Source organism: Nyctereutes procyonoides, unplaced genomic scaffold (genome assembly GCF_905146905.1).
Source record: "Nyctereutes procyonoides isolate TBG_1078 unplaced genomic scaffold, NYPRO_anot_genome, whole genome shotgun sequence".
In the NCBI taxonomy this organism is placed as follows: domain Eukaryota; kingdom Metazoa; phylum Chordata; class Mammalia; order Carnivora; family Canidae; genus Nyctereutes; species Nyctereutes procyonoides.
The window spans coordinates 27,400,666-27,425,436 of record NW_026575024.1 but is presented as its reverse complement, the minus strand read 5'-3'; the positions used below and the strand labels follow the sequence as shown (position 1 = coordinate 27,425,436).

Here is a 24,771-nt window from a genome sequence, read left to right as displayed (position 1 = left end):
CCCTGCACCCACCAGGTGTCCTTCCATTTTATTCCCCTCCCTGAAGCCTGAGTGATGGTATTTTCCAGGCACGAATTTGATTGTGTGTCTTCTCTTCTTAAAGCCTTCAGTGGTTTCACCATTACTCTCAAGATGAACACCAGGCTTTCATGGGGCCCACCAGGCCAAGCTTGGTCTGACCCCTACTCACAACCTGACCTCCTCTCTCACTTTCTTTGTCTTCAGTCAACTTACAGCCACATTGGCCTCTTCAGTTTGTGGGACAAGCTCTGCTGCCTCTCCACACAGGATGTTGTGAAGTTCCTTCCCCCACCCTTTCCAGCACTCCCACCTCTTTCTCTCTCCTTGTAGCTTTTCTAGCCCTAAGTCCCTTTCCTTCAGTGCACCAGTGGCCTACCTGTTCATGGTTCATGTGACACTCAGGACATATAGCTTTTTTTTTTTTTTTTTTTTTTATGATAGTCACACACACAGAGAGAGAGGCAGAGACACAGGCAGAGGGAGAAACAGGCTCCATGCACCGGAAGCCCAATGTGGGATTCGATCCCGGGTCTCCAGGATCGCGCCCTGGTCCAAAGGCAGGCGATAAACCGCTGCGCCACCCAGGGATCCCACATATAGCTTTTTTTTTTCTTTTTTTGGAAATGGTGTGGGGATAGCGGGGGAGAGGGAGGGGGAGTGGGAGAGAGAGAATCTTAAGCAGACCCCTCCCAGAGCCTGATGGGCTCAAACCCACAACCCCAAGATAATGACTTAAGAAAAAAATCAAGAGGGCATCACAGGTGGCTCAGCAGTTTAGCGCCACCTTCGGCCCAGGGCATGATCCTGGAGACCTGGGATCGAGTCCCACATTGGGCTCCCTGCATGGAGCCTGCTTCTCCCTCTGCCTGTGTCTCTGCTTCTCTCTTAAATGAATAAATAAATAAAATCTTAAAAAAAAAAAGAAAAAGAAAAAAATCAAGATGCTTAAACCACTGAGCCACCCAGGAATCCCAGGACATAACTTTTTATTTTTTATTTTTTATTTTTTTTTTTAAATTTTTATTTATTTATTTATTTATGATAGTCACAGAGAGAGAGAGAGAGGCAGAGACACAGGCAGAGAGAGAAGCAGGCTCCATGCACCGGGAGCCCGACGTGGGATTCGATCCCGCGTCTCCAGGATCGCGCCCTGGGCCAAAGGCAGGCGCTAAACCGCTGCGCCACCCAGGGATCCCTAGGACATAACTTTTTAACGTCCACATTGCCACCCAGGCATCCCAGGACAGATAACTTTTAACACCCACATCCTCTGAATGACAATATCTTCAAGAACGGTCATAAAATGCAAGAAACAATACTAAGGATAATGGCCAGAAAAGAAATGTAGATGGTTAAAATATCCTTTTTTTGAACTTTTTATATGTAATCATGTCAGCAAAAATAAACATTACAATACAAAAAAAGGAAGAGTATCAAATCAATAGTTTTCAATTACATTAATATATTCTTTAAAAAATAAAATAAGCATACATAGTGAGCAATGATAATTATGTCACATTATGGTTTAAAAACAAGAAAAACACTTCTTAAAAAATTATTTATTTATTTGACAGGGAGAAAGAGAGGGCACAAGCAGTGGGAGCAGGAGAGGGAGAAGCAGGTTCCCCACTGAGCAGGGCTCCATCCCAGGACCCTGGGATCATGACCTGAGCCAAAGGCAGATGCTTAACCAACTAGCCACCCAGATGCCCCCCTCCAAGAAAACACTTTAAAATTTAGAATCAGGGGATCCCTGGGTGGCTCAGCCATTCAGTGCCTGCCTTTGGCCCGGGGCGTGGTCCTGGAGTCCCGGGATTGAGTCCCGGAGTCAGATTCCCTGCATGGAGCCTGCTTCTCCCTCTGCCCGTGTCTCTGCCTTTCTCTTTATGTCTATCACGAATTAATAAATAAAATAGTAAAAATTGTTTAAAAATAATCAATTAAAAAAAAGATTTTTATTTATTCATGAGAAACACAGAGAGAAAGGCAGAGACAGAGGGAGATGCAGGGTTCCTGTGGTGAGCCTGATTCAGGACTCAATCCCAGGGTCACGACCTGAGCCAAAGGCAGCCGCTCAACCACTGAGCCACCCAGGTGCCCTAAGAATTGATTTTAAGATTAAATACATTATTCAGGGACACCTGGGTGACTCAGCGGTTGAGCATCTGTCTGCCTTTGGCTCAGGGCATGATCCCAGGATGTGGGATTGAGTCCCACATGGGGCTCCTTGCATAGAGCCTGCTTCTCCCTCTGCCTAGGTCTCTGCCTCTCTCTCTCTCCTTCTGTGTCTCTTATGAATAAATAAATAAATAAATAAATAAATAAATAAATAAATAAATAAATAATAAATAAAATCTCTATAAATAAATAAATAAATAATTCAAATTCTGTAAAGCAAAATTTTATCAGGGGCACCTGCTGGCTCAGTCAGTAGAACATGTGACTCTTGATCTTAGGGTTGTGAGTTCAAGCCCCACAGTGCGCATGGAATCTACTTAAAAACAAAAAATGCATAATTTTTATCAAATGAAAATTGTAATAAAATGTAATACAATATAGTATATAGTATAATAATACAATTTTACTAAATAATAAAATTTGCAGTACCACACTGTAGTTCGCTCTTTGTTTCACTATTTTAACTTAAATACAAAAGCTTCACCTGGTCATATTGAATGACAGAGTTGAAACAACTCAAATTCTGAATCTTCAGCCTCATAATCTGTGCTATCATTGCTTATTTTGAATCTACTGTTTAAACAGAGACATATGTTGTACCCAAGGGTCTGGAGACACAGTGCTCAGGAAGCTAACTGGTTCCCTGCAGGGAACCCAACATGGGACTCAACCCTAGGATCCCAGGATCATGACCCAAGCCGAAGGCAGATGCTCAACCACTGAACCACCCAGGCATCCCGCATCTAGCAGATCTTCACACAACACAGACTCTCAATAGGAGTTCAAAGGGAGGAAGGAACCAACCCATATACCATCTTGCAACTCCACCCATCCCAACTGTGTCTTACTCTAAAACATCAGTCTCGGGGATCCCTGGGTGGCGAGGCGGTTTGGCGCCTGCCTTTGGCCCAGGGCGCGATCCTGGAGACCTGGGATCAAATCCCACGTCGGGCTCCCGGTGCATGGAGCCTGCTTCTCCCTCTGCCTGTGTCTCTGCCTCTCTCTCTCTCTCTGTGTGACTATCATAAATAAATAAAGAAAAAATATATTAAAAAAATAAAATAAAACATCAGTCTGTGAACTGGCATGGTCATCAAGGACTTTCTTAATGCAGAAAGAGAACAGTAAGAACAAGGTAATTCATTTTTTGATTTATCTAAATGTCTTCTTTAAAATTTAGAGATTATGGGGATGCCTGGGACTCAGCATTTGATCCTGGGGTCCAGGATCAAGTCCCACATCAGACTCCCTGCATGGAGCCTGCTTCTGCCTCTGCCTGTGTCTCTGCCTCTCTCTCTCTGTCTCTCATGAATAAATAAATCAATCTTAAAAGAAAAAAAAAACACCAGAGATCATGAAAGTGTATGTGTGTGTGTGTGTGTGTACAATGAATCTTTCTTTTACCAAATAATAGTTTAGAACTACACATGGGGCTCTTGAGCACTAAAAAACGGCTAGTCCAAATTGAAATATGCTAGAGTGCAAGACTGTCATTCGTTTTCAAAGACTTAGCATAAAAAGTATAAAATATTACATTAATACATTTTCTGTTGGTTGTATGTTGAGATTATAATATTTTGGATATATTGGGTTAAATAAAATATATTAAAATTAATTTAACTTGGAGTACCTGGGTGGCTCAGTTGGTGAGCAGCTGCTTCTGGATTCCAGCTTAGGTCATGATCTCAGGGTCCTGGGATGGAGCTGCGCATCCAGCTCTGGGCTCAGTGGGGTGTCTGCTTGAGGATTCTCTCTCTCCCTCTCACTCTGCCCCTCCCCCACACGTGCTTCCCTCTCTAAAATAAATAATTTTTTAAAAAACGATTTTATTTATTTATTCATGAGAGACACACACAGAGAGAGAGGCAGAGACACAGGCAGAGGGAGAAGCAGGCTCCATGCAGGGAGCCTGATGTGGGACTCGATCCCAGGTCTCCAGGACCAGACCCTGGGCTGAACACGGCACTAAACCGCTGAGCCATCTGGTCTGCCCTAAAATAAATAAATCTTTAAAAATTTATTTTCACCTGTTTTTTCTTTCTTTTTAAAATTTTTTTAAAATGTGACTTCTGGAAAATTTTAAATTACACTTAAGGCTTACATTATATTTCCAAAAGACTAGACTAATATAGAAGATGGAGGTTTTTCTCATTTTAGCAAAATAAAAAGTTGACAATCTTTTGCTTACCCCAAAGTTTTTTGTTTTGTTTTGTTTTTTAACTCCAAAGTTTTAAAATGTGGGTTTTATTTTTTTTGAATGGGGAGAATTTTTTTTTTTACTTCTTTGTGAAATGCCAGAGCCTTAAAAATCCTGCTGGAATGCTGGATGGCCAATCCATGAGATGTACTTTGAGACTCAGAGAAGCACAAGGCAGAAAAGAGAGACCATAGCTGGGGACATGTCTATGGGCAGAAAAGGACAGTGGCAGAGTCATTTTAACAGCACAGCATGGGACACCTGGGTGGTTCAGCAGTTGAGTGTCTGCCTTCACCACAGAGCGTGATCCTGGAGTCCGGGATCGGGTCCTGTATCAGGCTCCCTGCATGGAGCCTGATTCCCTCTCTGCCTATGTCTCTGCCTCTCTCTGTGTGTCTCTCATGAATACTAACAGCACCAGCATGACTGATGGAATGGGGATTAATCAGATTGGGAGAAAAAAGTGGAAGGTGACTGGATGGCAGAGGGGATTTGATCTGGATAGCAGGTCCTGCCTGGTGACTCTGAAATCACACACCACTGGTACATCCCCTCATCTCCTGGAGTATAATTTTTACCCCTATAACCTGACTCTAAAATTCATTAGACTTTTTCATTTGGCAGTAACCATATAATTTATGATGAAGGGGACACATTAATAATTTTGCTATAACAACAGAAATAAATTGGGACTGCTTGGGTAAAGCAGGAAGTAGGTCATACTCATCTTACTGGCTAAATGTGGTGGACTCCCTTAGATGATTCAGAAGTCAAGCATGTAAATACTGGGGTTTTAAACAATCAATGTGTCCAGGATTTGAAGTAAAAATTTGTTCAATATTAATAGTCTTTAGGGAGTTATTTCAACTCATTTGTTTCAATTTTCTTATCTGCAAAATGGGAGAGTATAATAGTTCAGGACATGGGACATGGTAAGGATTCAGTGAGTGGTAGCTATAACAAAAGCAACAACAAATATACTCCTGTATATCTTCTCTTAAAAAAAAAAAAGCACAGGGGGATCTGGGTGGCATAGTCAGTTAGGCAGCCAACTCTTGATTTTGGCTCGTGATCTCAGGGTAGTGAGATCAAGCCCCAGGTTGGGCTCCACACTCAGAATGGAAGTCTGCTTAAGTTTCTCTCTCCGTCTGCCCCTCACACCCTCTCTCTCTCTCATAAATAAATCTTTTTTTTTTTTAAAGCATAAAAAAGCAAAACTATAGAGATAGTAAAAAGACCTATGGAGGCACCTGGGTGGCTCAGTCAGTTAAGCATCTGCCTTTGGCTCAGGTCATGATCCTGGAGTCCTGGGATTGAGCCCCGCTTCAGGTTCCCTGCTCAGCAAGGAGTCTCCTTCTCCCTCTGCCTCTCCCCACTGCTCTGTTCTCTCTCTCACTCACTCACTCACTCACTCACTCACACTCTCTCTCAAATAAATAAATAAAATCTTAGAAAAAAAGACCTATAGTTATTAACGTTTGAGAGAGAGAGAGAGAATTGAATAGATGAAGCACAGAAGACACTTTAGAGTGATAAAACTCTTCTGTAAGATACTATAATGGTGAATATATTATGCATTTGTCAAAACCCATAGACGTGTACAACTTAAAGAGTAAATGCTAATGCAGGTGAATTTTTAAAAAATAATTTCAAGCATCCAGAGAGGGACGCCTGGTTGGCTCAGCGGTTGAGCACCTGCCTTCGGCCCAGGGCATGATCCTGGAGTCCTAGGATCGAGTCCCATATTGGGCTCCCTGCATGGAGCCTGCTTCTCCCTCTGCCTGTGTCTCTGCCTCTCTCTCTCTCTCTCATGAATAAATAAATAAAATCTTAAAAAAAAAGAAATAAGTGGATCCTGTAAAACTAAAAGCCACAGAAAGTGTACAGAAGTACTGCATTCTAGTTGATAAAGTTTCCCACAGGGATATGGGTCAACAATCCTGATACTGCTGCACATGTACACTGGAGTTGAACAATTAGGTAAATGGATGGTGGATAGTAGGAGCCAAGTTTCTCACTGTTGGAGTGGGAATTTACAGATAAGCAAGGAGAGAAGGTTATAATGACTCATGTGCTAATGGATTAGAATAGCAAAATATAAATATAAACTCATGTTTAGTTTAATATAGATACAGATGGTTACATACAGAAATATTTATAGATATGTGTTTACAAACAGGTTAGTATATACATATATATTTCTTTGTTCTGTTAGTTTTGAAGGCTTAAAAGAAATGACACCTCAGTAGCAATGAGCATACTTAGCATCCAGATCTTAGTTTATAATACCATTCTCCAATGGGAGGAATCAGGGTTTTTGAGAAACAGCTGATTCTAGGACCTGAGCAGGAAATATGCAAGATAAGCCTGAAGTATCATATAATGCCAGAAAGAAGGAGGTTCCCAAGATCAAGAAGAAGACGAAAGGGTATACAACGATGGGGGTATGTCCAAGGAAAACAGGTGTTAACTAAAAGAGCTCCCGAAGGCAAAAGGTGGAACAATTTGAGCAACAAAATTAAGTAGTATTGGATTATAACTTAAAATATGAAATAAATATCCATGAGTCCATACTGATATAAATAAATAACCGAATAATAAGTAGAAAAGACAAATCTTCACTCCAGAATAATTCCAAATAACTTATGTAGATACTCTACCTTTAAGGAGGTTAACATAACTGCCATCCTTAGGTGTGGGTTGAGCATATTAATTCACTTCCTTCCAAAGAAGATAGAATGAAAAAGGGTAAACGAAAAGTAATTTTCCAGTGGAGAAACCTGACAAGCTCCTCTTCAGCCAGGTGGTCAAGGTCAGTACCAACAGTGATAAATCATGTTCATGTCTGAGAGAAACTGCTGCGGCCCAGAGGAACCAAGGAGTCATGAGATAATATGACATCCTGGATGGGGTCCTGGCATAGAAAAAAAATCAGGTAAAAACTAAAGAAATCTGAATAAACTATAAGCTTTAGTTACTAATAATATATCAATATTAGTTTATTAATCATAACAAATATACCATATTTTTTATTTTTATTTTTATTTTTTTTCACATGAGGGTTTATTTACAAGCTCCTGTACCATATTTTTAAAAAAGATTTCATTTATTCATGGGAGACACACACACACACAGAGGCAGAGACATAGTCAGAGGGAGAAGCAGACTCCCTGCAGGGACCCCAATGTGGGACTTGATCCCAGGACTCCAGATTCACGCCCTGGGGCTGAAGGCAGATGCTCAACGTCTGAGCCACCCAGGTGCCCCACAAATGTACCATATTAAAATAAAATGTTACTAACAGAGGAAACAGGGTAGGTGGGAGATAAAGAATTTTGTATTGTCTTCACAATTTTTCTATAAATGTAAAACTGTTTTAAGAAATAAAGTTTAGGGCAGCTCTGGTGGCTCAGCGGTTTAGCGCCGCCTTCAGCCCAGGGTGTGATCCTGGAGACCCAGGATCGAGTCCCATGTAGGGCTCCCTGCATGGAGCCTGCTTCCCCCTCTGCCTGTGTCTCTGCCTCTCTCTCTCTCCCCGTGTCTCTCATGAATAAATAAATAAAATCTTAAAAAAAAAAAAAAAAAGAAAGTTTAGGATTCCTGGGTGGCTCAGCGGTTTGGTGCCTACTTTTGGCCCTGGGCACCTACCTCTGGCCCTGGGTGTGGTGGTCCTGGAGTCCCTGGATCGAGTCCCACGTCGGGCTCCCTGCATGGAGCCTGCTTCTCCCTCTGCCTGTCTCTGCCTCTCTCTCTCTCTCTGTCTCATGAATAAATAAATAAAATCTTAAAAAAAAAGAGAGAGAAAAGAAATAAAGTTTATTTTGGAGGCACCTGGGTGTCTCAGTGGATTAAACCTTGGACTCGTCGGGGTCGTGAATTCAAGCTCTGCCTTGCGCTCTACGGTGGGCATGGAGCCTACTTTAAAAAATTAAAATAAAAAAATAAGATTTTTTTTAATGACACAAGGTTTTAAATACACATTTAGTTTCTTTAGACTTTAGAGTGTCAAAGCCATCACACAACATCCCTTGGAAATGTTATTTCTTCAATGGATTAAAATAAACATTCATTTATCCTACAGTTTTACTATTGGAATTCAGGCAGGAGTTAAACCAATGAAGAGTTGACTACCAATTACATAGGTCAATATCTCATGAACTCAGCATCAAAAACTCAGCATCTTTAATTTGTATGGATTTGAAATACAAACAAGGAAAGATGACTGGTTCCTTGATGATTTTAAGTTAAATCAAAATACCTATAATGAAAGAAATCCACAGAGAGCAGATATCAACCCCATTGCCTGCATTTTTCATTGCCCAAAAGTGTTCAGTACAGAATGACATATATTGTCGCGTAATTGGAACAGTTTTATTCGCCTTAAATAAAATGCCAGCCAAAGATCATTCAGGCTGCAACTGACAGAGGCGTTACTACTAGTTCCTTCTAATTTAGAGAATTCCTTTTTTTTTTTTTTTTTTTTTTGAAAAATCGACTCTTGTTGCTACATTGAAGCTACAGGGAGAGCGGGGTCGAAGCTCATTGGTGGTGTGCCTGGGCCGAGGGCAGGGCTCTATGCCAAGGGACCTACCCATTGGTGGGCTGCGGGGCAGCTTCGGGGTGGGGGCGCCGGGGATGGAGCTCGGAGCCCATTGGCTGCGTCGCCGGAGGATGGTGTAATGGACCGCCACGACCCGTGCAGCCGGTTGCTACAGCAACGGAGGCTTGAAAGAGCCACTCAGATTTCGGCATTCGCCCCCAACTCCCCCTTCCGGAGGGGGCAGGGCGGCCTGGATTTGAGGGCCGGAGAAGGAGGCGTGGGGGCTGGGAGTTAAGGGGACAGGGCCTTCCTCCGACCAAAGCTACTTAGCAAAGCAGCATTGGAACTGGGTTCTAGGAGCCTGGCCTGCGTGCTCCCAGGGGGGTGGGGGGCACCCAGGGGAACCCATCAGCCAAACAGAAAGCCATAAAGAAGAACGAGAAAAATGACATAAAAGTCCATCCTCCCCTGATTTTTTCATTGGTGATACTTTGCATGTGAACGAGCACAAAGCCTGGCACAGAGTAGGAACTCAATATTTAATGGGAGGGAGGAAGGGAGGAAGAGAAATGGGAGACGGAGGGAGGATCCACGATGTGGGCAACGTGGCGTGAGACAAAGTGCCCGCCCTATTGGGCTGAAAGTCCACAAACAGATCCGGAGAACTAATGGGGTATGACGGCCTTTGCAGGAGAGAGGGGTCTCCTGTGCGCTGCACGAGGGAGGGGGCGGCATGTGGGATCATGACTGGGTATTTGGAAGACCTGACAAGGCAGTGAGACTCCCTCGGTTCCCATCCCCGCTGGCTCTGCTACTTGCCAGCTGCCAGTGCTTCAACGCTCCAGATCCAGTGTCTTTGTGTTTGGGGAGTAATAATACCTCATTGAGTTGGTGTCAGAACCGAGTTGAGATAATGCAAGTCAAGCTCTTAATACAATGCCTGAAGCATCCTAAACGTGCAATCACCGGTAGCAGTTTTCATAATTGAAGAGGGGTGGGATTCGCCTGGGTGGAGAGAATGGGGCGCTTATGGTTACGGGGTAAAGAGGGAGGAGGGAGGAGCTCTGTGGAAATCCTACAAAAGACACCAGTTTGGATGTCATATAGAAAATCATGGGAGATGCTAGCTGGGGAGCCAACAAGAGAAAAGTAAGGAGGGTAGCTACTGTTTGCTGAGGACCTGGCACCCAGCCAAGCCCTTTGCATGAATTGCTTCATTTTTCTCACCATCCCTGATGAGGCAGTTATCATTAAGCTCATTTGGGGGTGGGGGGTGGGGCGGTGGGGGCGGGTAAGAAAACAGGCCCAGAGAGGTTATGTGATTTGTCTGAGCTAAGAAATGATACAACCAAACCTGGGCATTTATGGGCCCTGGGACAAGAATACAATTGGAGACCTATATGTCTCTAAATAGATGTTAAGACATTCGTCTGATGTGCTGGATAAAATATTTTTCCTTCTCCATCTTGACGAATATACCCTCCAAAAAACCTGGAAAGCCAAGTTCGAATTAGAATTCCAGGACCCCTGGAGTTCTGTGCCAGAATGTGTTGGCCCAAGAAGAGCTACTGGATCCTGCCTTCTGCTCTTGTCCAGCTATCTCCCATCCCATCAGTGAGTGACCGAGCGTGCACGAGTGGACAACTCAGCCCCCATATCCAAGCTGTGTCTTGCAAGCAGCTACTTTTGATAACTAAACCTCAGAGCTATAAGGTGTGTATTAGGCAGTGTAGCTTATCCTCAGCTGAGATGAACCCATGGATGGGACCCACAAAGGCTTTGCAAAGGAGCTTAGGGATATTTTGGAAGGGAATTCTGGGGTCTCAGGAAATGTTCTAGAAAGGGAGGACACAAACTCTGGTGGGCAGTTCCTCTTGTACCTACAGAATCCTCACTCCAGCTCCTGGGGAGGCGTAATCAGGTCTCAGGGCACTGGCTACTCTTGCCAGTGATAAGGGAGTATTGAAGTCAAGCATTTGGAATCCAGGAACCTGGTGCTCTCTCCTGTGCCTCACTGTGCCAGGGGACATGCAGGCTGTTTCAGTGATAAGCCCTCAGAGAAATAGGGGAGGATGGGCCTGACTGCTCAGGCTAGAGGAAACCCTTATCAAAAGTAAGAACACTGAAGAAGAGAATTAGGTTTTTAAAGATGAAAGAATGCTAAGGGATATTTTGAGTATCATTAAAGAAGGACAAGTAGAGGGGTGCCTGAGTGGGTCAGTTGGTTAGGGTCTGCTCTGTTAGCGATTTCAGGGTGGTAATATTGATCCTGCCTAGAGCCTGGTGTCAGGCTCCACGCTCAACTGGGAGTCTGCTTGATATTCTCTCTCTCACTCTCGCTCTGTCCCTTCTCCCTCCTGCCTCACACACTCTTTCTCTTCCTTTCTCTCTCAAATAAATAAACAAACAAACAAACAAACAAACAAATAAATAAATAACTTTTCCCCCTTTATCTTAAGAGAGAGAGGGAGAGAGAAAGCGCGTGGGGTGGAGGAGGAGCAGAGAGAGAGAGGGACAAGCAGACTCCTCACTAAGCATGGACCCCAAGGTGGGGCTCGATTCCAGGACCCTGAGATCATAACCGGGCTGAAACCAAGAGCCAGATTCTCAACTGACTGAGCCATCCAGATGCCCCAATAAATAAATCTTTAAAAAAAGAGAAGGACAAAAAAAAAAAAAAAAAAAGACAAGGGACACCTGGGTGGCTCAGCGGTTTAGCACCTGCCTTTGGTCCAGGGCATGATCCTGGAGTCCTGGGATGGAGTCCCACATTGTGCCCCCTGCATGGAGCCTGATTGTCCCTCTGCCTGTGTCTTCTCTGCCTCTCTCTCTCTCTCTCTCTCTGTGTGTCTCTCATTAATAAATAAATCTTAAAAAAAAAAAAATAAGAGGAAATGGGGAGCGCCTGGATGGCTCAGTCAGTTGAGTATCTGTCTTCTGCTCAGGTCATGATCCCAGGGTCCTCGGATGGAGCGTCACATTGGGCTCCCTGTTCAACGGGGAGTCTGCTTCTCCCTGTTTCTCTGCCTGCCACTCCCCCTGGGTGTGCATGCGTTGTCAAATAAGTACGTAAAATCTTTATAAATAAATAAATAAATAAATAGGAAATGGACTCGTCTCCGCAGAGTGTACACATTAATTCCATAATTTAAAAATAAAATACGTGTATCAAATCATTACATTGTACACTTTAAATATCTTACAATTTTATTGTCAATTATAACAATTAAAAATAAAATCAAAATTATAAATTTTATTTTTTATTATTTTAAAAATATTTTATTTATATGAGAGAGAGAACGAGACAGAGAGAGAGCACATGCAGGGGTAAACTTTGAGGAAGAAGGAGAATCAGGCTCCCCTCTGAGCAGGGAGTCCAATGTGGGACTCAATGTGGGGCTGGATCCCAGGATCCTGAGATCATGACCTGAGCCATACTGGCACCCTAAATTTAGAATTTTTTTTTTTAAATTTAGAATTTTTAAACAGTAACATACCATATCTTGCTTTGTTCACTTTATTTTCTTTTAAAGATATTTATTTATTTGAGAGAGAGAGAGAGAGAACAGGGGGAGGGGCAGAGGAAGAGGGAGAGGGTAGTTAAGCAGACTACCCTGCTGAGGATGAAGCCCAAAGCAGGGTTTGATCACAGGACCCTGAGATCATGATCCCAGCAAAACTAAGAGCCAGATACTCTTCGGCACCCTGCTTCATTCACTTTGAAATACATCTTATAGGGCAGCCCCGGTGGTGCAGCGGTTAAGCACCGCCTAAGCACAGCCTGCAGCCCAGTGTGTGATCCTGGAGACCCTGGATCGAGTCCCACGTCGGGCTCTCTGTATGGAGCCTGCTTCTCTCTCTGCCTGTGTCTCTGCCTCTCTCTCTGTGTCTCTATGAATAAATAAATAAGATTTAAAAAAAAAAAAGATACATCTTATAGAGCATTCTGTCTTAATATATACAAAACTGTTCTTTTAAACAGCTACATAGTGTTCCTCTATTTGGATGTCCCATAGCTTATCTAAATAGTTACCTATTGATAAACAATCAGGCTGTTTCCAGGCTTTATTACCCCTACTAATTCTTCAGCGAACATCCTGGTACACTGGTATTGCGCACAAGTTTAGCTATAGATTCATTTCCTATAAATGAATGCTGTGTTAAAGATTATGTGAATTTTGGGGTTGCCTGGGTGGCTCAGCGGGTGGGCGCCTGCATTCGGCTCAGGTCCTGATCCTGGGATCCGGAATCCAATCCCCTATCGGGCTGCCTACGAGGAACCTGCTTTTCCCTCTGCCTGTGTCTCCGCCTCTCTCTCTCAGTCTGTGTCTCTCATGAATAAATAAATAAATCTTTATTTATTTATTTTTTTAAAAGATTTATTTATTTATTCATGAGACACAGAGAGAGAGAGAGAGAGAGAGGCGGAGACACAGGCAGAGGGAGAAGCAGGCTCCATGCTGGGAGCCTGACATGGGACTTGATTCCAGGTCTCCAGGAATATACCCTAGGCTGAAGGCGGCGCTAAACCGCTGAGCCACCCGGGCTGCCCTATTTATTTATTTTTAAAAAGATTTTATTTATTTGAGAAAGAGAGAGAGAAAAAGAGAGAGAGAGAGAGAGAGCATGTGCGGGGCTGGGGTGGTGGTGGGAGAAGCAGGCTCCCTGCTGTGCAGGGAATCTGATGTGGGGCTCTACCCCAGGACCCTGGGATCATGACCTGAGCCCAAGGCAGAGGCTCAACCAACTGAGTCACCCAGGTGCCCCATGTTTATTTATTTAAGGTGGGGGCAGAGGAAGAGTGAAAATCCTGATTAGGCTCCATGCCCAGCTCAGAGCCTGACTTGGGGCTGGATCAAACCCACAACATCAAAATTATGACCCCTCCTGAAATCAAGAGTCAGACACTCACAAGACTGAGCCACCCAGGCTCTCCCCATGTTTTATTTTAAAGCTTTTGTAAAGTTTGCATTCTCCTTCATGTTTTATCTATGTTTATTTTCATGAAACTTGTCCTCCCCTAAATATTCTCTGTCGGGTTGACAATCCAGTAAGTAGCAGTAGTATGGATCCATTGCTTTGCACATATCTGGTACACTCTCATGACACTCCACCCTAAACTTGGTATACTCTGAGGCCTGTTCACCCGTAGCTTCCTCTTGTACTGCTCCACCCTCCACCATACTGAACTCCTTCTGCTTATTTTTTGTTGGCCATACCTAGAGTTTACATGAACAGATGTAATGAGTCCTCTGGCTGAGAATGAAGTTCCAGAGGCACCCACGAGCCTCTTGGCAAAAGGAGTTGGATGCTAGGCTGACTCCCTAGAGCAATAGGGAGCCCCTGAGAGAGTGTCAGAGTACTGGATTGGCATTTTAGGAAGGTTATTTGTTCCTTCGTTTGCCTACTGCTGCCATCACTATGCCTCTAAACGGCCCTCACCAGTGACCTCCACGTGACAGTCTAATGGGTACTCTTGAGTTCTGACTTTACTTAATATTTCTCAAGGCCAATTTTACTTGATCTCTTGCAGCACTCAATAATGCGGTTGTTAATCCCTCTGACTGGAACTTTCCTTTCTTGGTTTCTGTGTCTCGGCACTCTTCTTTCCCTTCTCTCTTCTGGCTTTCCTTTATTAGTGTGTTACCCTATCCTTTTCCATCAGGGAAAACTCACATGTCAGAGCTGCTTAAGGTGTGATCCAAGTTGCTATACTTTCTCCCCTATGCTTTCTCTCATGATCCGTTAAGAGACTGTAAAAATCAATTTAATGGGTCATGTGTTTATAAAATAATGAAGCAATAGAATGAACAATGTCAGGGCACACCACCCACAGGGTTAATATTATTTCTTTATATACATATAAACTTGTTTATTTTTTTTAAGATTTTATTTGAGAGAGAGTGAGCAAGCACAAGTGAGGTGGGGAGTAGAAGGAGAAGCAGACTCACCGCTGAGCAGGAAGCCTGATGCCAGGCTCAATCCTGGGACTCTGGGATCCTGACCTGAGCTGAAGGCAGATGCTTAACCAACGGAGCCACCCAGGTGCCCCTAAAATTGCTTCCTCATACATAAGTACATATGTCCAAATGTCTGATGGCCACAATCTAAAAGCTTTTTTTTTTTTTAAAGATTTTTTATTTTTTCATGAGAGACACAGAGAGAGAGGCAGAGACACAGGCAGTGGGAGAAGCAGGCTCCCTGTGGGGAGCCCAAGGTGGAAAGGAGGGACTTGGGACTCATGGCCTCAGCTGAAAGCAGAGCTTAACCGCTGAGCCACCCAGGTGTCCCTAAAATGTCTGTCTTATTGTGTGTGGGATGTGGTTAAAGAGTTTGAAGGCCATTGCTATAGGACTCTTGTTTATTTCTCTAGCCCAGAAGTTTCCTTAGGGTTTCAGACTTGTGTTAAACTACCTGTTCTAGGGATCCCTGGGTGGCACAGTGGTTTGGCGCCTGTCTTTGGCCCAGGGTGCGATCCTGGAGACCCGGGATCGAATCCCACGTCGGGCTCCCGGTGCATGGAGCCTGCTTCTCCCTCTGCCTGTGTCTCTGCCTCTCTCTCTCTCTCTGTGACTGTCATAAATAAATTAAAAAAAAAAAATAAACTACCTGTTCTATACCTTCTCTTAGACATTTTGTGTCCCAAATCTGACTCAAGACTTTCATCTCAAACTTGGATTTTCTCCTCTGTTCCGAATCTTGGGAAATGGACCCACCATCTTTTTTTTTTTTTTTTTAAGATTTTATTTATTTATTCATGAGAGACACAGGCAGAGGGAGAAGCAGGCTCCATGCAGGGAGCCCAAACTGGGACTTAATCCTAGCACTCCGGGATCACACCCTGAGCCAAAGAAAGGTAGGTGCCCAACTGCTGAGCCACCCAGGCATCCCAGGATGTAGAGATTAAATAAATTAAACTTTAAAAAAAAAAAAAAAGTCGCAGGCTCTACTGACTGAGCCAGCCAAGCGCGCTGATTCCCACTGTTTTTGTGCCTTCTGGTGCTACACATGCTGGAAAGTTCAAACACTTCCTGACTCCCTTGTACCTCAAGCTCCAGCAAGTAGATATACTTAGCATGAGGTCTGAAGGTGGAAGTAAGGCAAGAGTCAAATAGTTTCAGCTGTTTCTGCTCATAAGGAAGGTTGTGGAGACACTAGTGTCATGTCTCTGGCTTCAAAAACATATTTCATTGTCCTGAATTGGCAGTGGTCTTCTGATCCTGGCAGCCTGTCCTTGGATGGTAGGTTCAGTAGTGTGTTCTCAAATTCAACCTTTCCAGTGAAGGCTTCCTGGTTCCTTTCCATTAGAGGTAGCAGCTGCTTTAGTAGGTTAGTTCAGTTAGTTCTAGGAGTCATTCCTAATACCCTACCTAGGCCCCATTATTTTCTTCAATATCTAGAGTGGTTTGTTTCTAAACCTGGACTGAATACACTGGGCTTCATTTGGTTTCTAGAATGGGCCATGCTTCCTCTTGCAATAGGGTTGTTATACTTGTTATCCCTTTCGGCTAGGCTAATACACCCTTGCCAACCACATCTCATTTTTTTTAAATATTTATTTATTCATAAGAGACACACAGAGAGGCAGAGACACCGGCAGAGGGAGAAGCAGACTCCGTGCAGGGAGCCCGATGTGGGACTTGATCTCGGGACTCTGGGATCCTGCCCTGAGCCAAAGGCAGATGCTCAACCGCTGAGCCACCCAGGCATCCAATCAACCCCATCTGTCAATTAAACTCCTTACACAACTTTTTGATCTCAGTTAAGATGTTTTCTCTGGAAAGTTATCCTTCACCCTCAAGACCAGATCAGTCTCTGTTTCTTTTAGTGCTTGGTCATAGTTTGTGTTGAGTCCCAGGGACCTTGACTATGTTGCTGTATTCCATTGCCTAGAAAGAGTTGGTGTTTATACATGCTAAGTAAGTGGATGGAATGGAGGTGGCTAGACTGGAGGGGGTCAGGACAAAGACCTCTTAAGTAACACTGACAGGCCCAGGATTGCCTCTTCACGGCCTTTTCCCAAGCGTATCTTTCTGTGAGTCTGCAGCCACCCTGAATCCTGTGTGCTCTGGCCTCTGGGCCTTTGCACAGGCTGTTTGTGATGTGGTCAGCTCTGCCCTCTTCACCTGGCTTATTCATCTTGTAGGCTTCAGTCAGGACATCCTCTCTTCCAGGAGATCGGTACTTCATACAATATACACTCATCATATTTTTTCAGAATATTTAAAAATACCTCACATTATTTTAAAAACTGCTCATTATCTATCTGTATCTCCCTCCGCAAGTAACTGTCTCATTGCTGACTGTGTGCAAAGTGCCTGGCAGGAGGGCTTGGCTCTAATGGCCCCAGCTCTCTGTTGAAAGCCGGATTAGGGCGTCAGCTAGTCAGCCAGCCTCAGTCTGGGGATCTCTGCACAATCCCTAGGAGCCCATGAACAGTGAAAGATTGTAATTTGGGGGTTGCTAGATCAGGAGAGGAAGCTGGGGGAGGTTTGTTCCGTTCCGGGCCAGGGCTCCGTCCCCAGACCGCCAGGCAGGAGGCCCTGGAGCAGATCCTGTGGGGGATGGGCAGGGAACTAGTTTCTTCCTCCGCTCCCGGCAGGAGAGTTGAGGGGTGGGGGAGGGCAGAGAGAGAGAAGATTCCTTCCAAGGAGGCTCCTTGGCACAGGGCCCGCTTGGAGGGAAGGCGGGTATGATGAATGCAGGCTTTCTCCCAGCCTCCCGCTCCAGGAAGGAGGGAAACCCAAGGCAGAGAAGGAGAGATGAGGGGGAGGGATGGAGGAGGGAAGGGTCTGTATGCTTTGGGAGACAGAAAAGAGGGGCTTATCTGGTGTGGACAGGCAGGGCTCCTAAGAGCCCACCAGGCCTCAACACCACCTTATCAACTCTGGAAATATCCTCAAATCACTGAGTTAGAGAATCAAGACATTGAGAACTTTAGTTCTTGGCACTGGATCACTTTAAGGGCTCAGAGCTGAAAATCCTTCAGTCAGTTGTGTCTGGGGTTTCCAGGGCCGGGTTGGAGGAGTCTGCTCCCCGGGAAGTTTCCTGGACTTTCTCTTTCTCCCTTAATACCTGAAGAGATGACATTTTTAAAAGCCTAGAAATAGTTTAATTCCAATTCATGGCACTCAGAGTAACTGTAAAATGATGAAGCTAACATCTTATTTCTGCCTTCCCCATTTTAATCTCCTGAGGCCAGAATCCATCTCTCTCAAGTTAGTACCATTCAGAACTGTGGCCTCAAACCTGGCTGCGGGTCAGAATTGCTTGGGGCTGCTTACTAAAACTATTTTCACTCACACCAGCAATTTTGATTCCTTGGAGCAAAGTTAAGGCTTAAAATTTGAGTTTTTGCAATGTGCTGAGTGCAATGCATCCACGGGGTTTAGGAAACAATTCCAAGGGGCCTGGCACAACAAAGTAGGTGCTAAGTATAGCCAGCAGGGGTTGGAAATGTGGTTGCAGCGTAAACAAATGTGTAGAAGTATAGATTGAACTAGAGCCTATGTACCTGAGGATCTTACACTTTGAAAGGAGATAGGGCAACAGTGTTAGCAATACAAAAGATAAATATTTATTCAGAACAAAACTTTTTAACAATCGATTTTACATTCTAAGCCACAAGGAAATAGCAAAACATAAAGCAAAGGAAAAACAAAGACTAAAAAGAAAAGCAGTGTACTGTCTCTTCTACTTTAACTTGGTAACACTTATTGACCCAATGCCCTCTTGCTTGACCTATTTTGCAAGCACATTTTAGAGTTAACAGCTTACTTATGATTCCAGGTTAAAATCACCTTTCTCCTGCGAGTCAGGAAATTGTAGATGAGCTCCAGTTAGAGGCTTCTCTGGGGTTTCTAGCTATTGAGGCTAAGGTGCAAATGTAAACCTCTGGTAGGTCTCCTTATTCAGGAGCACCCCCATTTCTAAGTGGTGGCAATGAACGATGAAGGGTAAGGCCCCAAAGGACTTGGCACTTTAATCCAGATATGACACCCCAGGGAGCAATGAGTGCATCCTAGATTATGTTCCTTTGTTCCTTCCTTATCTCCCAAGTATTCAGAAGCCCTGCTAAATCCCTTTCTGCTTCTCCCTCCAGATGATTTCTTAGCATTCTTCTGGGCTCATCATTCAGGAGGGATCAGACTTTCTGGGCCCTCAAGTGTTGAGGAAAATGTTGTGAAGTGTGAGAGGTAGTGGAATGAGCACCGGGCTTGGGGTCAGGGAACTCTACTCTAGGCTAGCTCTGGCACCAGACAGCTATGTGATTTTGACCCAGTCATTTAACCTCTATGGGCCTGTTTCATCTGCTGGAAGTCCAAGGGATTGGTCTAAACCAATATTCAGTTCCTTTCCAGCAAGAAAATTCTAATTCCATGATTCTGTGAAAAATGGCTTCTGAGCCACTGAACAGCTGTCCCAAAGTCCTTGCATTCTAATGCCACAAGAGAGGCCCTTGGCCACCATTCAGAGCTTATTGACTCAGATTACATACACTTCTAACAACACTGGTTTCACAAATTCTCAGACCACATAGAATAGAAGCAGCAAATTAAAAGGGGAGGGGAAGAGCTGCAAAAAGTAGACACCCTGACAGAAGCCACAGTCAACAATGTTCTCAATTCAACAAACACTGATGGAGTGCCTACTACGTGGTGGGCCCCGTACCCAGTGCTGGGGCATAAAGATGAGCAAGGCAGCCCAATGGGTGAAAATCCCGGGAGAAGACAAGGCGTGGGGAGTAAAAAGTACAAAAAAATAAAAACAACCCCACACAAAACCACAAAAAAAAAAAAAACCAAAACAAAACACAAAAACCCAGATACAAAAACGAAAACAAAATTTTAAAAAGGGGGAGGCGACACTACAGTCCTCGGTAGTTACTGATGACAGAGTCACCAATTCAGAAAAGGCTGAAACGGAGTAAACTCGGTTTAAGAAGGCAGAGAGAGAGAGCGAGAGAAAGATGTCTCTTGTAGATTTAAAAAGATCTCCTTCGAAAACGATAAAAAATGGTTTAAAAAAAAGTTTTGGCACTTAAGAGGGGTAAGCTGGCTCTGTGTTCACCCTGGCAGGCAGGCGGGTGTTCAGTGCCCAGCCACCCCAGTTAGCTGAGCTGCCACGGAATTGTGAACTGCTTTGGGACACTGGGCAAAGGCGTGTCCTCGCTTTCCACAGAGGTTACACACGATGCCCTTCCGGCAGTAAGGGCTCAGGTGCCCCTCCTCCCCGCACCTGAAGCACCTGTCCTGCGTGCAGCTGCCGCTCATGTGGGTCCGGGAACCACATTTAAAGCACGTCTTAGGCTGACCCTTGTACCAGCTGTAGCCCCTCTCGGCCCCCAGGAAGAAGGCCCCCGGCAGGTGCCTAACCCCGCCCTCCCCCTGGCGCAGCTCGATCTCACACTTGTACTCCCCGGTCCAGATCCCAAACCTGTCGGTCACTTTCACCGGCACGGCCAGCACATCGCAGTGGCGCTTGAGCCAGGTCACGATATCCTCCACGTCCACCGTCTCGTTCCGGAAGAGGATGAAGAGCGTCTTCAAGCTGGACTTGCTCCGCCCCAGCACCACAAAGTTCTCCCAGCAGTCCTCCTGCTCGCGCTTCTCCTCGTAGACGCGGAGAAACAGGGCCAGCTTTTCCGCGGAGCGGAAGCTCACGTCGAACTCGCGGCTGCCCGGGATCTGGATGACTGCGTAGATGTCGCTCGGGTCCATGCCGATGGAGCGCAGGATGAGCGCGCCTACTACGAAGTCCCGCGTGGGGCAGGCGCCCTCGTCTCCCTGGAAACAGATGCGCACGAGGAAGCGGCCCTTGCCCGGGCCCGCCGCGGGGCCCGCTGCCACTGCCTGCTCGTCCTGAGCGGGCCCCTCGGCCGCGTCCTCGGCCGCGCCAGGCCTGGCCGGGCCCGCCATGGCCGCCGCCTCGGCCTTCTTCCTCCGGCCCGCCTCGGCTGCACCCTTCTTTTTGCGGGGGTCCGCCGCCTCGCCGGCCGGGTCTCTCCGCCGACCCTTCGGGTCCCCGCGGCCCGCCGGGGGGAAGTCGCCGAGGCCCGGCGCCGCCAGGCCCGCGGGGCCGCCGAGCCCGCCGCCCACGCCGCTGCCGCCCTCCTCCTCCCGCCTCGGCGGCCGCGACTCGCGGAACTCGCCTTTCTTCTCGGCCAGGTTCTTCACCACCTGGGCCCAGCCCATCTTCTCGCGGCCGCCCTCGGCCTCCTCGCCGCGGGCCGCGGGCCGCGCGGGGGGCAGGAGCTGCGGCCGCCCCCGCTTCCTCTCCTCTTCCGCGCCGCCGCCGGTGGCCATTTTACCTCCTTCCCAGCATCCTCCACTCGCTCCCTCAGCCAAAGGGCGCCCATCCGCGCGCCCGCCCGCCCGGGGCTGTGGGGGGTTTGGGGGGTGTGTGTGTTTGTGTGGATTTTTTTTTTTTTTTTTGAAATTCGACGCTCCTCTCCCCCGCCCAGCTGAAGGTATTTACCCGCGGCGCGCTGCGGCCGGCGCCGGCCCCGAGTCCCCGGGTAACGGCCGCGCCGCGCCTCCGCCGGCGCGCGCTCCGGCCCCACCTCCTGGGCGCTGAGGCGGGAGGCGCCGCCTGGAGCGCGTCCCTGTCCCTCGCGAGGGCTTGGCAGCCGCGGGCCGCGCTCTCGAGGATTCGCTCCTTCGCCAGCGGTCCTCGATCTCGTTCAGGCGGCTTTGCGGACGGCCCTGCGGCCCCGAGGCGGCCCCGAGCTGGGGAGGAGCTCGCCCATTTTGTTTTCTCTCTATGTACCTTTCTGTTCGACAGGGAACAAAACGAAACTACCCCCTCCTCTCCGAGCGCACGGCCGTGCATTGTCTTTCCAGCGTTGGTTATGGACATTTTAAAACCTAGAGAAAGTTGAATTTTACGGTGGACATTTTACCTTTAACTTTGGACTATTTTAACTTTCCATCATTAGAATTTTTACTATGCCTCATCCCACTACACTTATATCCATCAGTCCTTTTTTTTTTTTTTTTTTAAGATAACGTTTCTAAGTATTACTGCATTATTTTTAAAAAAGACCTCCATCATACTCATGGCGACTATGGTAATATATTGGGCTCTTAGGTGCCCGGTACTGTTCTAAGCATAGTAGGACATTGCGAGATTTATCACATGGAATCTTCCAGAACCACGCTGTAATTTACACCCATTTTACAGGAGGCAGGGGCTTGGAGACAGGGTTAAAACACTTGATCAGGTGGCAGAATTAAAACAGGCGACCTCATGTAGGTGACTTATATTTCTAAAACTGCCTTGCTTCTCACGTTGTGGGTTAAGGCTGTTTGCATCAGACTCTTCCAGAAAATCTGGTTAACACAAAGATGCTCGGCTAAAGTTGGCGCTGGACAGAATTCCTATTCCTCCTTCATCTGTCTGAACTGGTGCTTTGGAAGCGTTGATAAAGTCTAGCTGTTTGAGGGGATGTGTTTAACAATATCCTTTGTTAGCTCTGTTTTCTTCATGCAAGTCTGTGTGCATTTCAGGGTGCTTCAGTGACCATTGTGACTTTAGTGAAAGAAGAGGTGGACTGTGGAAGCAGGAGGCCCTAGTGTGAATCTGACTGCTTGGAATCTCAGCCTTGTCACATGGGGCCAATGACCTCAGACATTGCTTCAGTTTGCTCATCTGTAACAAAGGGATATTAATGTCTACTCTCAGAGGACTAATGTTGGGGTTCAAGTAGAGAGCCTGTGTCAAAGTGCTTGGTCTACAGTGGGTTCCCAGGAAAGATGATGTTTCCTTCTGTGTTGGTGTTGGATTCTTTCTTGTTTCTCTGACACTTCTAGTTTTGCTTAGCATTATAGAGTCCCTGTCAGTTCTTGTCTTACGACCTTTCGACCTTTCTCTTCACCCTAATTCCACATATTTGCCTCAGGGAAGCCAACATCCCCAAGTCTTGTGCCATTTGGACCTTGCATCTTTCACACTATAACCTCTGGTGTGCTTTCTTCCATCCTTTCTCTGCCACTTATTCCCATGATCCTGCTCAGATCACTACCAGAAGCATCAAACTCTTAAGAGTCACACGATCCACTCTTCTTTCTGCTTGGCAGCTCACTGGGAGGATATTTACAAAACTAACAGAACCCATGTAATTTTAAATTAACCTCTTTTTTTTTTATTTATTTATGATAGAGAGAGAGAGAGAGAGAGAGAGGCAGAGACATAGGCAGAGGGAGAAGCAGGCTCCATGCACCGGGAGCCCGACGTGGGATTTGATCGCGGGTCTCCAGGATCACGCCCTGGGCCAAAGGCAGGCGCTAAACCGCTGCGCCACCCAGGGATCCCTAAAATAACCTCTTCTATATCTCTTACCCTATCCTCCCACCCGAGCAACTATCATACACATATCTATAGGATGAGGCATGTGCCTTAAAGAAGAACAATGTGCTGAGTGAGCTGGAGAGCAGTATTCGATTTGAAGGGGCAGTCACAAGTCAACTCCCGCTGATTATTGCTCTCCATAAGTGAGAGCCTGCTATAGCTAGATACTCCATATACTAAAGAGAAAACCGAACTCTATTTTATTTATGGGAAGCATTCTTCCTTCTCCTTCCACAAGTCTGTCTCAGCTATATTTGGATCCTCTGTACAAAATTTAGAACCAATATACTAAGTTCCAGGAAACCACTTTTTGGGATGTCAATTGCAATTGCATTCAACTTGTACCAGAATTAGCCATTTTATAATATTAAATTGCTCCATCTATGACCTCACTGGATTTCTCATTTAAGTCTTATTTTTATAAATTGCAATAACATTTTATAGTTTCTTCATAAAGGTCTTGCATAATTAAAAAATTATTGTAAGGTATGATACTTGATTGCCCTTGTAAATATATTTAGAATATTTGTTATTGGCATTTAAAGGGAATACAGTTGAATTTTGTGTAATAGCAACAGTGCTGACATCTTTTAAAATTTTCAGTGGTTTTTAGAATCACTGTGCTTTTTTAAAAAATTATTTTTTTTTTATTTGAGAGAGAGAATGAGTGGTGGGGAGCGGTTGGGTGGAGTGGAGGGAGAGAATCACACTCCCTGCTGAGCAAGAAGCCTGCTGCTTGCTCAGGGCTCCATCACAGGACCTGGAGTTCATGACCTGAGTCAAAGGCAGATGCTTAACCCACGCCTCAGTTTGTTTTTCTATGATGATAGTCACATTGTCTGAATAACAAAGGTTTTGCTCTTCTGTTCAGATCTTATACTTTTTCTTATCTTACTACACTAGCCAAAAACTGTCATATAACCAACATATATTAGGCATTTTTGTTTTATTTCTGACTACAAAGAGATCTGTATTTTGAAAATATTTGATCTGTGGATTGGGTTCTAGGTCCATCTGGAACTTTACTAATAACATCTTGTAAGATTTTGTTGGTATGTGTATAGCCATTCCTTCCATCAATTCCATTTTTCTCAGCTCAAATTTTGCAGGTCCAAGATTTCTGTGTTCTTTTTTGGTTATTTTTGGCTTTATTTCTTGTTGATTATCACTGCCAGCAATTTTCCCTGTGAGTTGGATAAAAGACTGAACATTTTAATTTATTTTTCAGTGACTTTTTTTTTAAGAGTGAGTTTTCTGACCTTTTTTTTTTTTTTTTTAAAGATTTTATTTATTTGATAGAGCACAAGCAGATGGAACAGTAGGCAGAGGCAGAGGGAGAAGCAGACCCCCTGAGCAGGGAGCCTGATTTGGGGCTCAATCCCAGGACCCTGGGATCGTGACCAGAGCCAAAGACAGACGCTTGACAGACTTAGCTACCCAGGTGCCCCTTCAGTGAATTTCTTTAAAAACTGTCAGCCATTCTCCT

General features: G+C 45.4%; 1 protein-coding gene across 4 annotated transcripts; it reads right to left on the bottom strand.

Annotated features, from left to right (window-relative positions):
* Positions 1 to 1,427: 1,427 nt before the first annotated feature.
* ZCCHC3 (zinc finger CCHC-type containing 3) lies at positions 1,428 to 24,519 on the bottom strand. Of its 4 annotated transcripts, XM_055303216.1 has the most exons (4): positions 20,373 to 24,519; positions 8,045 to 8,179; positions 7,057 to 7,310; positions 1,428 to 3,995 (listed from the first exon to the last, which is right to left on the bottom strand). In XM_055303216.1, the coding sequence occupies exons 1-3, from the start codon at positions 21,239 to 21,241 to the stop codon at positions 7,106 to 7,108; spliced, it is 1,209 nt and encodes a 402-aa protein (XP_055159191.1). In that variant the 5' UTR covers positions 21,242 to 24,519; the 3' UTR covers positions 1,428 to 3,995; positions 7,057 to 7,105. The 4 variants fall into 4 exon arrangements, with proteins under 4 accessions (XP_055159191.1, XP_055159187.1, XP_055159199.1 ...); XM_055303212.1 differs by lacking the exon at positions 1,428 to 3,995 and having other exon boundaries at positions 4,121 to 7,310; XM_055303224.1 differs by lacking the exons at positions 1,428 to 3,995; positions 7,057 to 7,310; positions 8,045 to 8,179 and adding an exon at positions 12,257 to 12,827 and having other exon boundaries at positions 20,373 to 24,517.
* Positions 24,520 to 24,771: the final 252 nt, after the last annotated feature.

What these genes read in the sequence shown, in the direction of transcription:
- ZCCHC3 (XM_055303205.1), bottom strand. Translation starts at nt 21,241, where the DNA reads ATGGCCACCGGCGGCGGCGCGGAAGAGGAGAGGAAGCGGGGGCGGCCG.